This window comes from Danio rerio, chromosome 23 (assembly GCF_052040795.2).
Source record: "Danio rerio strain M-AB ecotype USA chromosome 23, GRCz13ab, whole genome shotgun sequence".
Lineage (NCBI taxonomy): Eukaryota > Metazoa > Chordata > Actinopteri > Cypriniformes > Danionidae > Danio > Danio rerio.
The window spans coordinates 28,662,499-28,677,360 of NC_141043.1; the positions used below are offsets into that span (position 1 = coordinate 28,662,499).

The window sequence follows — 14,862 nt, forward strand, 5'->3', positions numbered from 1 at the left end:
GAACTCTGGCTAGGCGCTGCTGTTGCAGTTCTATTGAGTGTCGCCTCTTGGAGATTCTAAGCTCTTTGAAAGGTCAAATAAAGCCCCGCCTTCTAGTACAGGAGACAATCATCAGAATGCTATAGACTGACAAGTCTCCGGAACCAGATGCAAATTTCTGCAGATTTTGTCTGATTCGAATGTCTAGAAATGAAACTAAAGAGAAGGTTGTTGTTTAATTTTAATGTTGATACCTAATATTAAATTTAATCGTAAGCTTGGCAAGCAATTTGAGAATTTGATGTTTCCCCGTTTAAACAAAATGCATGAGCATACTGCCTGAGAGGCGTTTCAAAGATGGCTGCCGAGTGAAATTACTTGCTTTAAAAGTGACTTTGATGAGGCAGCTGGTTTACAACTGGTCAGATAAAAAAAAAGTGAGATATGGTACCCAATACACATTTATTGAGCACCACCTAGAAGAGAGGCTTAAAAAATACTATAAATAAAAACAAAGGTTCAGATCAGTCCATAATAAAACCTGATATTTTTAATGAAATCTGAGAGATTTTGGTCCCTCCACTGAAGGTCTATTTACTTTTATTTACAAATAAGCATGTGAATTTGTAAAAATTAGTATATAAAAGCATACAATTAAATCTGTCCATCTTATCTGTCCTGTCGTTTCAGACGACTTGGATTAAACCCATTGATTCACATGGATATATTTTGTGATCTCTTTATGAATGTTTTAAAGATTTGAGTGTATGGGGCAAATGAGAAATCTTCAGATTGGATCAAAAACATCTTCACTTGTGTTCATTTGATAAACAAAATTTTTATGGAATTTGCAACAACATAATAGTGAGTAAATGATGAGAGAATTTTCATTTTGTAATAAACAAATCCTCTTAACAGTGAATAAAAAATATTGAACCCAAACAAACAAACAAACAAACAAAATACACATAGACATTCCTGCCTGGTCCAAAGCAGAAAAACATCTGCTAAACTCTACTCTGAGAAAGAAATAGCAAGAGTTTCCCTGCTCCAATAATGATCCACATGAAGCCACAAGCTTCTGCTGAAGTCACTGACAGTAAGCGCAGCATTTCCAGCTTAGGCCCACTCACTCACCCACCTACGCCTGAACCACTGCAAGGGTCACTTCACAATCCATGAAGCCAATGCAAGCATGTACATTAACCATCAACACTTAACTTTACATGTGAATCAACAGTGAAGGAATGCCTCTGTAGACATATTTTGAATCATTTAGGGCCAAAGGCAGTCTCTAATGGTCTGCTTTCCCAATCCTCCCCTCAACTTTTATACAGAATGTCTAGGGTAATGGCTCTCCTTTATCCAAATGTTTTAGACAAGGCGGAGGTGGAGCAAGACAACAACACAACAGACTATTTCCATACAAATTTCCAGATCATTTGTCTATCAGAAATCCTCCATTACTCCCATTACACACCAAGAAAGTCCTGTCTCCTTACTTTCGAAAGTGTGCAATGATGAGTTGTGCTCAAATAAAGAATATTTGTTTATGATTGCTATCTTTATTTTCCAGTATAATAAAAATACCCACATCCCTAAGGCACCAAATCCTGTCTAGACAAGATAAAGGTTCATTTGAGGTCTGCCGAAGATCGCTTGCTTCTTTTTTTGTGTGGCCTCAACTAAACCTATTATCAGAGCTCGGCAGAGGTGACTCATTTGCGACAGTCAAAATCATCTGACAGGCCGTCTGACGAAATGACATGTGGGTCAAATATGTAAAAACGATTTAAACATATGGTTGACAATATAACTGTTCAGAACTCGTTGTCCCTTTTGGAAGTTGAAATGATTCAAAAGTGTCTTGACGGGTTATAGATTAGGGCTGCACAATATAGCGTTTCAGCATCAATATCACAATGTGCAATTCTGCAGTAGCCACATTCCAAAGATATGCAGCAATGTTAAGTCTAAATTATAGCTAACCAGAAGCTACAGGATTGTATTTAATCATTGTATTTTTTCAGTATATGATTATTGCAAAAAAACAACTTGTCTTTGTTTCTAGTCCAAATATCTACATTTCAAAGTGAACTCTGCCAGACAATTTTGCTTGTTCTGAGGAAAAACTCTTGGTAGGGATGTACCGATATGGATTTTTGACCGGTATCAATAACCGATAACTCTTAAGATTTGGAGATCGATAACCGATATATCAGCCGATAAATATAAATATTTTAAAATGTTAGATTTTTTATAAACAACAGTTTTTTTATAGTAAAAGGTTGAAATGATCTAATTAACCTAATAGCTTACTCAAAGCAAAAATAGCAATTATTTTAAAATTGCGAAGTGATAATATAGACCTATATTCGCGATTTCACATGAATCAGCATGATAAAAAATTAATTGTTTCCTTTTCTTCATAGCAAATATCATGCAACTTGACAGCAATTTATAGCACAATACACAATGACACTATCAAACATATCTACAATAATAAGTAACATGGCTACTTGTATGGTTGCTAACGCACAGCAATACCACACAAAGAAAGGACAGACTTTGAAGGTATAAGTAATGTGAGGAAGACTTCGTTATAGTGCACAGGAAAAGTCTAAACAATTTCCGCCCGTGTGTGTGAGGCAGGCAGTTCTGTACAATTGCGTAAACGAATATCCGCCGAATTTTAATATTACATTAAATATAAGGATAACATTAAAAATGCCATTTATCTGCTGATAACGATATGGCCGCGGATATATCGTGCATTCCTACATTCAAGATTTTTTTCGATATTTGGACTATAAACGGGACAAAGCAAAGTAAGAACATCATTTATTGCATTGCCATTACACAATTTCTGTACCTAAATACTGTTTAAATAGTGCCTTTCAACTATCTTGTGGAAACTGTATTGCAATATATATCGCAGAAAAATAAAAGATTGCAATATTAATTTTTGCAATATTGTGCAGCCTTATTAAAGATCAAAGATAACTCAATAAAAAAATTATAATTCTGTTATTTGATCACCCACCACTTGTTTTAAATAGGGGCCGGAATCTTTAGGGACTTCACCATATTCGATTCTGAGAGTCTTAATAAGATTCTTTACCTAATTTTTTTCCTTTTACTTCGGCTGTGCAAAAACATCATTTGAATTGACATTTTAACCGGAACTGAAGTTTTAAGGCTTTTGTTTATAATTTATATGGATTATATGTATGACAGTACAGCCATCTGAAAAATTATTGTATTAACAAAGATATATTCAGGATGAACAAACTCTGAATGTAGCATTAAAACTTTAAAGATTAAAAACGAGACGCTGGAGGAAAATAACAGTTTTTTTTTGTTTTTTAACACTGAATCACTGAAAAGTTTTTAACACTATTTTTTTTAAACACAATCACTAGAGAGAGAATCCCATGCATTGATGAATCAATTTTATCTCCAACCCCTAGTTGTTGTTTTTGTTCCACTGAACACAAGAGAAGATATTTTTAGGAATGGTGAAAATCAATAGCCATTGACTTTCACAATAATCTTTCTCACTATGGATGTGAATTATGGATGTACGATAAAAAAAACTGACATTGCGATATTTTATTTTTCTGCGATATACATTGTGAGATACTGTATCTATACAATTTCACCAAATGATTGAATAGCACTATAGTCACATCATTTTAAGGTTTAATTTTTGCTATTTAAATCATTAACTGACTTTTGCTTCAATAAACTCCTAATTTGCTCCTTATTAAAAGATATTAAGGAAGTTTGGTTATTGGGTACCGGATGTAGAAAAAGACCATGCAGAATATGTATACCATATCAAGTTAATAGTGAGATATGGTCCCTAAAGTGTTACCTAATGTTTTCATTTTGATTGGGATGGTTCTGTATGGGAGTAAATCATGCATAAAATGTATTAAATTTCAAGCATAGATAAATACAATAAAGCAGTGGTTCTTCTCAAACTTTTTTCACCAAGTACCACCTCATAAAAAAATTGTCTCTTCAAGTACCACCATAATGAGCAGTATTGAAATACAGTAGCGTAGTAAGCCTAATTAAGCAGCTACAGCACTGCACAGTTCAAAAACCAAGCAGAATAATTACTATTATTAAGTATATTTATTATTGTCAGCCACTTTAAACATTATACATAGTTTAAACATTAACTGTGCTTGCAGACAACAAAAAAATGGCAGTAGTTTATTACATTAATTACAAATGGCACTGTTTTTAAAAGTAAAATAGAAAACAGCTATTCTTTTAATGAAATATTAATGTACAGCTTATTCATCAAAACCTAAAAATGTTTGCGTTTACCGAGCACTGACCACTGTTTTCAAGCAGACTCCTGTAGAGTTCGCCATCCCTCTTGTCTGTGCACATGGAGACTAACTTTAATCTACCTCTAAGCTTCAAGTACGGCAAAGTTTGAGTCTTCTGTGTCTTGCGCCATTTAAATCACATCCAAAATAATTTGTTTAAATCTGAGGTAACAAACTAAACTGAAAGCTACGCTGCTTTAAAAAACAAACAACTTTACAAAATAACTACAAGCAAAAGTTTTAACACATTTGTAATAATTATTTTACCAATGATGCAGCCTGGGGAAATTCCTGAGTTTGCAGTAACTGAAATGCCCAAACAACATTACTGGTCTGCAGAAGGGCTTCTCTAGCGCTTGTGTATCTGCTCCATGAGCGCCGCGAACCTCTTCCTGTGGCTCTATTTAACATCTGATGACGCGATGCACTATAGTAAACATTCTAAGCTCTTCATAGTAATCGTATGCTTCAGGGAACAGCCAATTCTGTCTGATCACATGAGTCTCAGTGTTATAATTCGCGTCAAAGAGTTAAAAGTGTGTTCATCTTATTCTTTTATTATTCAGCAATTCTTCTGCATATCACTAGAGGGAAGCCTGTGTACCACAAGTGGTACGCGTACCACAGTTTGAGGACCACTGCAATAAAGCAAAGACAAAAGTGAAATAAGCAGTGCATACGTTGTGATTACTCTTTATTAAACTTTCAATTGGTCAAATGTCTTGTGCCTGAATACCTTAATCTTTCTCAGGCCTTAAAAAGATGCAAATTATACAATTTCACTGTATTAAGGTTAAACTCGGCAATAACTCCACAAATCTTGTCTTATAAACTCTTGACTTATGCTCAAATATAATCCCATATCTATGCAATGTGGCTATTGCAAATGATCACATTGCAATATCGAGGCTAAAACGATATCTAGTGCAGGCCTAATGTAAATGGCTTCAAAACAACATATTTTGTGTTCAACATAAAAAAAAAGAAATAAAAAAAGATTTGAGAGGTTGAGTAAATGGTAGGGCTGGACAATAATTCGATATCAATATATATTGCATATAAAAGTTATACTTTGCATATACACTTTGCAGAGATTTGTAGGTACAAACATCTATTGTCAGGCAGTTTTTTTCTGTGCTTTTAATATTGTCCATATCGATATCAGAATTATATTGTATCGACCGAAATTAAGAAATATATTGTGATTGAAATTTTTGCCATATCGTCCAGCCCTAGCAAATGGTATAAGGGTTTTCATTATTGGATGAACTATCCATTTAAAAGTGAAAGTCAAGACAATTTACTTAAATTAATTTTTTTTTTTTTTCATTTAAATAGTGTTTGTCAGCAAAAAATAAGGACAATTTCATTATATAGATATTTACCATGGATATTCCAAAGAAGACATGAAATTGGAATGACATGATGGCAGTCTTTTCCATTTTATGTCTAAAGTGACTAAAAAAATTCACCAAAGTCTTATAATCAGGCCGACATTATGCACTTATTTCTCTGGCATGAGCATTACATTTAGATCTGCATAATTCAAAATGTGGGCCATTTGTAGGTCAGTTTTCTAAGCCATACTCAAAGGACTGTTGCATAATTTATTCATATGTCACAGAAAACTATGTGGATTATTCATTTAAAAGGCATTTGGGGTGCTTTGTAGGCACAGTTTCCTGCCATTTATTTGGATTCTTACCATTACATATTACAAAACAACTCCAATAATATTAATAGCTGGGTTAGTTATTTGTGCTTTATTTATCACACATGTGTCATGAATGCACAAAAAACTGCCTTGGAAGAATCGAATGTGTCAAGACTGTACATTAATCTACCCTAGCAGCTTCTCAATTGATTGGTCACAATCCAAAATGGGTGACAGATCACTTGATTATAGGAAGGTAAAACAGAATGCTTAATGCAAGATTAAACTGAATCTAAACATTAAAATGTTTTAGTACACTTTTCTTCAGAAGGCCTTGATAGTCAATATACTAATTGTCATTGGTGTACCTTTAAGTAATATCGCCGAAATGACCATTTTTCATTTTTACCTGAGATTTGAAGCCAAATTACCAAGGAATAAAAATTACCTCAGAAAGATGGCAGCAGCATCAAGTTATTTTTTTTCACAGACTGGAAGCTCTGTTTGTAAAATCTGCTTTCTTTTGCAACCTTTGCTGCTTTTAACGTCAATCTTGTCAGTAAAAAAAAAAAAAAAAAAACACTTATTTTCATCACCCTTAAAGTGTGCATGAATCTCAAGTAGAATTAAATATATTGTTTTTACATCTTTGTGCTTGAACTACTTTTCTAATTTGACTCCAAATTTTACTCATGCATTTTGATCATTAAACAAAAGAGCCACAAACCAAGCATTAAAGTAAACCTTATTTAATCAGTGTTTAAATAATGTATGAACCTCAATTTTTTTAAAATTGACTTATGTCTGGTTTTGTGGTCTAGAGTTACCGATACAGAGCCTGAGATGTGTCAGAGAACATTACTATAATCTACTTCAGTGGCTCTCAATTTGTAGATCACAAACCAATCATGAACAGGGAAATCATTTTTTTTTTTTTTTGCTGAAGATAAAAGAAAAAAACCATAGCAGTCAGTGGTTACCGACATTCAACATTCTTTAAATTAACTTTTCTAGTGTCCAACAGAAAGAAACTCAAGCTGATTTGAGACAAGTAATGAATCTGCAATTTTCCTTTTTGAGTGTACTGTCCCTTTAATTGCTCTCAATTGGTGAGTTGCAATCCAAAAATGGGTCACAGATCTGTTCTGATTAAGAGATGGGGGAAAGCAATGATAAATACATATATTCCAAAACAACTGAAGTAAGGGGCCTTGACAGCTTCTCAGAAGCTATTGTATGATATCAAAATTTGTATCACTCATTCATTCATTCTCTTTTCAGCTTATTCCCTTTATTATTCAGGGCTCGCCACAGCAGAACGAACCGCCAACTTATCCAGCATTTGTTTTACACAGTGGATGCACTTCCAGCTGCAACCAATCACTGGGAAACACCCATACAAACTCTTTCACACACTTACACTACGGACAATTTAGCCTACCCAATTCATTACCCAATAAATTGTACTCAGAAATAACAAAGGCTACAATTAAAAAAAAAAAGTCTGGCTACATTAAATATAGCTTGATTAGCTGTCAAAACTGTGACATTAATTATTTTCTACTAACCCAGATACATAAGACAATTCTGCTTTTTTTGTTCCATAAACAAAGATGCCACTTGACTTTCACATTTAAATGTAAATACCTGAGTCCTGAAGCAAAGCTAGTTATGAAATATGTAGTATGCAAGCTCATATCACTTCTACCCAAACTATTTGAGCAAACTTAATTACTGAATACTGAGTGAAATAACCTCAAATAAGGATTTTTATCTGTACATGTCAGGCACTACTATTATCTTCTTTTCATTTTGTGAATCACAAGCCAAAAATGGGTCACATATTTTTCCTGATCATCCTAAAGAGGGAAAACATATCACTTATACAAATATTAGAATCTAACTAAAATGTTTGAAAACTTCTAAAAGGGAGGAAAATGCTTCCCGTAAGTTTTGTTTGTAATCTAAATTTGAAGAAAAACATGCCAGAATAATTTGTGCAATCCAGAATTCAAACTAATCCAAAGCAATCCAAGCAATCCAAACTAAAATACAGCAGTCACTATTAGAAGTGGATCAAAAAATGTTTTTTAAAATTGTCCAAAGACAAGTATGGTTGATGTTCAGTAGATATAGGAAAACTGTAATGAAAGTTTCTGATCCACTTCAAATGTTGACTGCTGTATATTTGAATATAATTTAAGGGGGAAAAAAATGCTTAATTTAGTTAAAAACGCAGAAATGCCACTTGATTTTTTTAATGACTAAATCAGGCTCCTGAAGCAGAGCTATTCAAGAAACATAAGCATAGCATGAGAGCTCAGGTCACTTCTACCCAAACTATTTAAGCAAACTTGTGCCAAGTAATGGAACTGATTCAAGATTACTAGATTTGGAGTAAAACATCCACAAATAAGAATGTCTACCGGTACGTGTAAAGCAATAATGTAATCTTCTTCTCAGTTTGTGAATCACATATTTGTAATAATATTTGTAACAAAAATTCAAATATTAAAATGTAACTAAGAGGCTTGACAACTTGTAAAAGGGAGGTAAAATGCTTCCCATAAGTTTTGTTTGTCATTAAAATGTGAAGAAAATGTACTTGCTTGTAGGAGAAACAATCTGTGCAATTCATAATTTTCTTGAAAACTAAAATATATTTAAAAATGTAAGAATAAAATGCTTAATTTTGTTAAATAAACAGAAATGCCACTTAATTTTTTTCAATGACTAAATCAGGCTCCTGAAGCAAAGCTATTGAAGAAACAGAAACATAGTATGAAGGCTCAGGTCACTTCTACTCAAACTATTTGAGCAAACTTGTGCCAAGTAATGGAACGGATTCAGGATTACTCAAATAACCATGTTTACCGGAACGTCAAGCAAAACAAAAACTAAAGGACCGTCAAGACATGTTTAGTGGGCGAGCACGAAGCGCCAGCAGAGGATGTGCTTCCCTCTCCTTGCACTTGAATAGACCGCCGAGAATATGCGGGAATATGGAGCATGTCCACCGCATGCAAAACAGACCTGTGGCGAGCTCGGCTTCCACTCACACCGAAACAATTCATTCACGCAGCAGAACATCATCTGACAGGCGTTTGCCTTCATAAACGACTCGGGCGAGCACACAGACAGGCCTGCGAAGCTGTTATGAAATAACTCAACTCCCACATTTCCAATCCGACCCCACAAAAACAAACGCGTCGTTAAAAACGCGGCTTCAACGCACAAACGCGAATCATTCATGATAATAAACAAACAGCGCGAGTATGCATGAGGATAACGAATACAGGTGATAACAAAACTGCGCAAATGCCCTTCTCGGCGTGTTTATCTATACAAAATCGATCCTGCAAACCTGAAACGATCATATATCGAGCGGGTGTCGAGAGCAGGAGCCCACAAGTGCGTTACTGTAAGCTTTGGCCACTATTACCAGGCCATGTCTGAAAACTTTACGCACTGTCTCTTGAATGCATGCATGGAGAAAATAACACGTTTGATCGCGGTTACTCACCTTCAATGGCTCTGGTGGGATCTACAACCTCCAGTGCAAGAACTAATCCCAGGTAGAGCAATCCAACAGCCAGCATGTTTGCATTGCAAGATGGCATTGCCTATAGAAATCTTAACAATTGTTCACGTAAGGCTGGATTCAAACACCTCATCCAAACCCTACGATTGTCCGCCGTGCTCTGTTGTTTCTTGCTCCCTCCGACACACGCTAGCAAATGTAGCTGAGCAGACAATATGCACAGTAGAGAATGTGTCATTAAAATACAGATGTAAAAAAAGAGGCTTCTTCAGCCTAAACAGGCGAGGTGTTGTAAAATGGCACGCTCATGTATATTGCTTACTGAACACCAGCATGCAAACAGGGGTTGGTTAAAACATGCACTAAAAATCAAAGCGGGTTCTTCTGTGATCAAATTATTCCTTTTAGTGAGATCTGGATGCTAAAAGAAGAGCGTTAATTGGCGGTCCTCGCTGCAAATAAACAAAAAAGATATAAATCTATTAAAAAAGTGTCTTCTGTTCGGTGCCCCACCGCTTCTGATCTTCTGATGCTGGTGGTTACAATTTGAGTGAGGGGGAAAGTGGAGCCTCTGCTGGACTGCTGCATGACGTCACCCGCCTCGACAGGAGTCCAAAAAACCGAGTGCTCTACGCGGCACTGTGATTCTGCGCATGCTCCTCTCAGCTTACGGCTGACTATTTGTTTTCCCCTCATTCATTGGAAACTGAACCCGCTAGGGCAGCCATCTTGGCTCTTTCGTAGTAAGTGTGTTCAGTGACTAGCCTTTATTTTATAAAGTAGTGGTTACAGTTACATAACGGAACAGATCAATTTAAATTGTGTCCCCCCCCCCTCCCCCTTTTTTGTAAAGGTGTGTTTTGTTAGTATCAGTATAATAGCATGATAGATAAAGCTGACGAATGTGAACAAAAATAATTATAAAATGGCATATTAGTTTTATAATCATTAAACATAACAATAATTTAAATAATGATAATTTTCTGTAAAGTGTTTTTAAAGTTATATATAAAATACATTATTATTCTTATTATTATATTACTGCTGTTTTTTTAAGTATTCTCAATATTATTGTCGGGATGTATTATTCCCAGCTTTTGAAATAGGTTATGTGGCTGGGCCTGTCCATACTGTGTTTTTAATGCAAATAAATCAAAGAAAACATGGTTATTCTCGTTAAATCAGGGTAACCGCACATGTTTGTGTTTTGCGTCACTAACCATAGTTTAATCGTTGTATTTGAAGTACATTTGTGATTATATATTCTGTAACCAATTCCTGTAATCAGTTCGCCAAAAACGTGTTACTAGCTATCAGTTTACTATAATAACGCATTCTTAATTTTAGCAAGTCAACTTGCAATAATTGTCTATATGTACATTATATAATATATAGTTTTTGTTCACTGTTTTTGGATGTTGCTAATAGCATACTAAATTAAATCGATATGGTTAGGGATTTCTTTGTTCATCTTCAAGTACCGTTTCTTTTGTCTCTTCTCTTGCACAAATGGAATGGCTCCATCTAGTGGTTAAAAATGTTAATGCAAAACTTCATAAACAATTTTACTAATTCTCGAGACAAAAAAATGACAAATAATAATTCATCGTTGTTTGCGGTCTTAAATCAACATTTGTTTTAATCCAGGAGGAAGCATATTGGAGTTCACAGTACAGAGTGCAGATACATAAAGCTCTGCACAACCTGGAATGATCTGAAGGAAAATCCAGGAAAGACTGATGAACATTTGTTGAACACAGTGCAGATAATACATCTCTTCGGTACCATTTATTCATTCATTCATTCATTTTTTTGGCTTAGTCCCTTTATTAATCTGGGGTCACCACAGCGGAATGAACCGCCAACTTATCCAGCATTTGCAGTGGATGCCCTTCCATAGCCTACACTCTCATTCACACACATTCATTCATTAATTCATTCATTCATTTTCTTGTCGGCTTAGTCCCTTTAGTCATCCGGGGTCGCCACAGCGGAACGAACCACCAACTTATCCAGCTCATTTTTATGCAGCGGATGCCCTTCCAGCCGCAACCCATCTCTGGGAAACATCCACATGCACATTCACACACACACTCATACACTACGGACAATTTAGCCCACCCAATTCACCTGTACCGCATGTCTTTGGACTGTCTGGGAACCCAGAGCATTAGGAGGAAACCCACGCCAACGCATGGAGAATATGCAAACTCCACACAGAAATGCCAACTTACCCAGCCAAGGCTCGAACCAGTGACCTTCTTGCTGTGAGGCAACAGCACTACCTACTGCACCACCGTGTCGCCAGTACCATTGTGTATGTGATTATATTCTTAAAGATGTCTATTATTTTATATACTTAGTGACTTAGGTCAGGGGTTCCCAAACTTTTCAGCCCGCCACCCCCAAAATGAGAATGCCAGTGACTCGTGACCCCCAATATTCTCTGAGGTGGTGGTTATAAATACAGAAACCTTGTATGCAATGACGCACACACACCAATAGGCCCAAGTCTATTCTTTGTTTTTTTTAAATGTATGTCAGTGCTGTAAATGGGCTAGAAAGTTTAACTTGGTGTTACAAAATCTGCTGCATCTGACAGTATTGCTGTGTCTTTAGTATAATGTAATTACCCGAGAAGTCGCAATCCAATAGAACTAGTAACTATAAGCTACTATAGTAACTATATAGTTTATAGTAAGTATAAACGACTATTTTTTTCTCATCAGTAGGTTATTGATAAAATACAGTAAGTCTTAAGGTTTAATAAAAATTAATTGATTTTTGAAAATCACCAGGCGACCCCCCTTCATTGTCCCTCGACCCCTCGGGGGGTCCCGACCCCCACTTTGAAAACCTCTGACCTAGGTGACAAAAAGTGGCTCAGCGGTTAGCACTGTCGCCTCACAGCAAGAAGCTGGTTTGAGTCCCGGTTGGGTCAGTTGGCATTTCTGTATGCAGTTTGTACGTTCTCATCGTGTTCGCGTGGGTTTTCTCCAGGTGCTCCCGTTTCCCCCACAGTCCAAAGACATGTGGTACAGGTAAATTGGGTAAGCTAAATTGTCCTTAGTGAATGAATGTGAATGATTGTGTATGGATGTTTCCTAAAGATGGCTTGCAGCTTGAAGGGCATCCGCTGCGTAAAACATGTGCTGGATAAGTTGGTGGTTCATTCCGCTGTGGCGACCCCAGATTAATAAAGGGACTAAGCCAAAAAGAAAATAAATGAATGATTTTGATAAAATCATGTTACAAAAATGTATGGATCATGGATCTGTCCATATGGGTTTAAACCAAACTTATTACATTTTACAACACCACATTAAAGGGTTCACCCAAAAATGAACATTTCCTCACCATATTTACTCACACTCAAGTGGTTTTAAACAAGTGGTATGCATTTATTTTTTTCTGTTGAACGCTAAAGAAGATATTTAGAAAAAGGTGGAGCCACTGACATCCAAAGAAGGAACAAAAATACAATAAATAGCAATGGCTGCATTCGTCAAAATATCTTCTTTTGTGTTTTACAGAAAAAAGAAGCTTACACATGTTTGTAACAAGTAAGAAGTGAGTAAATAATGACATATATTTCCGTTTTGGGTGAACTATGCTTTTGATCTACAAACAGTTGCATATTATTACACTTGGAAATGGCTGTGTATGTAAATAGGAGATACAAAGTGTGCATTAATATGTGTGTGTATGTATGCAAATATTTAAACTAATAAATTATATATTTATATAATTAGACATTTTATTAAAATTATTAAACTTAAACTTATTAAACAGATAAATAAATAAATAAATGATTGAATGATTTATTATATTTAATCCAATAAAACTTTCATTTAGAGCGTCCCTTCCCTCCTATCTTTCAAAAAAAAAAATTCAGCTTTATTTTCTCATGTTACTCACAAGTTAGTGTTGTTATTATATAAAATAAAAACGATTTAATAACAATTTATAAAGCTGATCTCTGATCAAATGTAAATTAAAGTGAAATATAAAAATGTGAAAAAGAATAAATTTTTATTATTATTATTATTATTATTATACTGGTCACAATAGGCAAACACAAGAGTATCAGTACATTACATGTTCAGTTAAAGTAAAAATAAATGTTGGATTTATTCTGTCAGTGTGCTGTCCTCTGGGTGGCGCTAAACACCAGCCTAAAAACTTTTCTCTACAGCGTCCTCAAGCAAGTTCGCATTTTCTCCCAGTCGGTGCGTTTTAATCCACCCCTCTCTCTTTCAAATACATTACACTGTTAGTACATTAAACAAAACACCACTCAGTTCTTGAAGATTTTACAGCTTCCACCCAAGCGAAGTCCAAGCCCCGGTAAGTGTGTCCACTAGTTATAAAGTTCACATCTACAGCATAGACTGTAAAAGATAGACCCACAGCCAAGAAAGTATGAGGCATCTAATACCGCCTGGACTTATTTTAAAATGATCTAATAGATCAGATGAGTCAGCGTTTAATGAACATTCCATTAACATTTGATAGCTAGTTTAGAACAGAATTTGCGAGACCGCGAAGGCAAAAAATAGGCTACATTCTTTATATGCAATGTTAATATTTTGGGAGTTGGGGCTTTTGGCGTGTTGGCTTTGCTTTGGTATGGAAAAATAGCAAATGACCCTTTTTTCCACAATAGATAAAAAAAGCGATAAGTGTGATTAAATTAACATATCAGAGGTGATAAATAAATACTGTAAATAAAATGTGTGGTCCCTTTTCAGGCAATCTGTAAACAGATCGAATACTTTGGAAAGATGACGTTTGGAATTTCGATGTGGGCCTAATATATATGCACGGGAACTTATTTCGAAGATTTTCTCTTTAATAAATGTTGGGGTGAGAAATACATTATGAAATAGCATATAATTTACTATGTACTGTTTTTATAACGAATTTTAAATGAATACATATCTTATTTTTTATTTATGTAGCTGTTTTGAGCGATAAATGTCCAAAACCAATTTTATAGTTTTATTTATGTCCTGAAGATTTTACAGAAAGATCCGTTCATACATAATTTGTCTGATTATACAACATTATTTTTATATATATATACACCCCGTTTTGAAAATTAATATTTTTACCTATATTTCTCATTGAATATGGGTAATATATATTGGTGCATTTGAACAAAACAGATTTGTTAAACAGATTTATTTATTAAAATAATGTTTTAGGCATAGAACATCTTTAGAAATGGAAAGAAAACACATTTAAATTCATGCAAAATTTTGCAAGAAAAATGTTATATATTTTTAGTTTCTCTAGATTTTTAACTATTTTTGAAAATTTTATTTATTTTTTTATAACAT

At 34.9% G+C, this 14,862-nt stretch overlaps 1 protein-coding gene across 2 annotated transcripts in view; it reads right to left on the bottom strand.

Moving 5' to 3' along the window:
- The window catches only part of lrp1ab (low density lipoprotein receptor-related protein 1Ab), a 223,510-nt gene extending 213,438 nt beyond the window's left edge, over nt 1–10,072 (bottom strand). For both annotated transcript variants that reach the window (XM_087307138.1, XM_087307137.1), the window contains exon 1: nt 9,503–10,072. In XM_087307138.1, the coding sequence (XP_087163264.1) occupies nt 9,503–9,599 (97 nt within the window). In that variant the 5' untranslated portion in view covers nt 9,600–10,072. The remainder of the gene's footprint in view (nt 1–9,502) is intronic.
- Nucleotides 10,073–14,862: the final 4,790 nt, after the last annotated feature.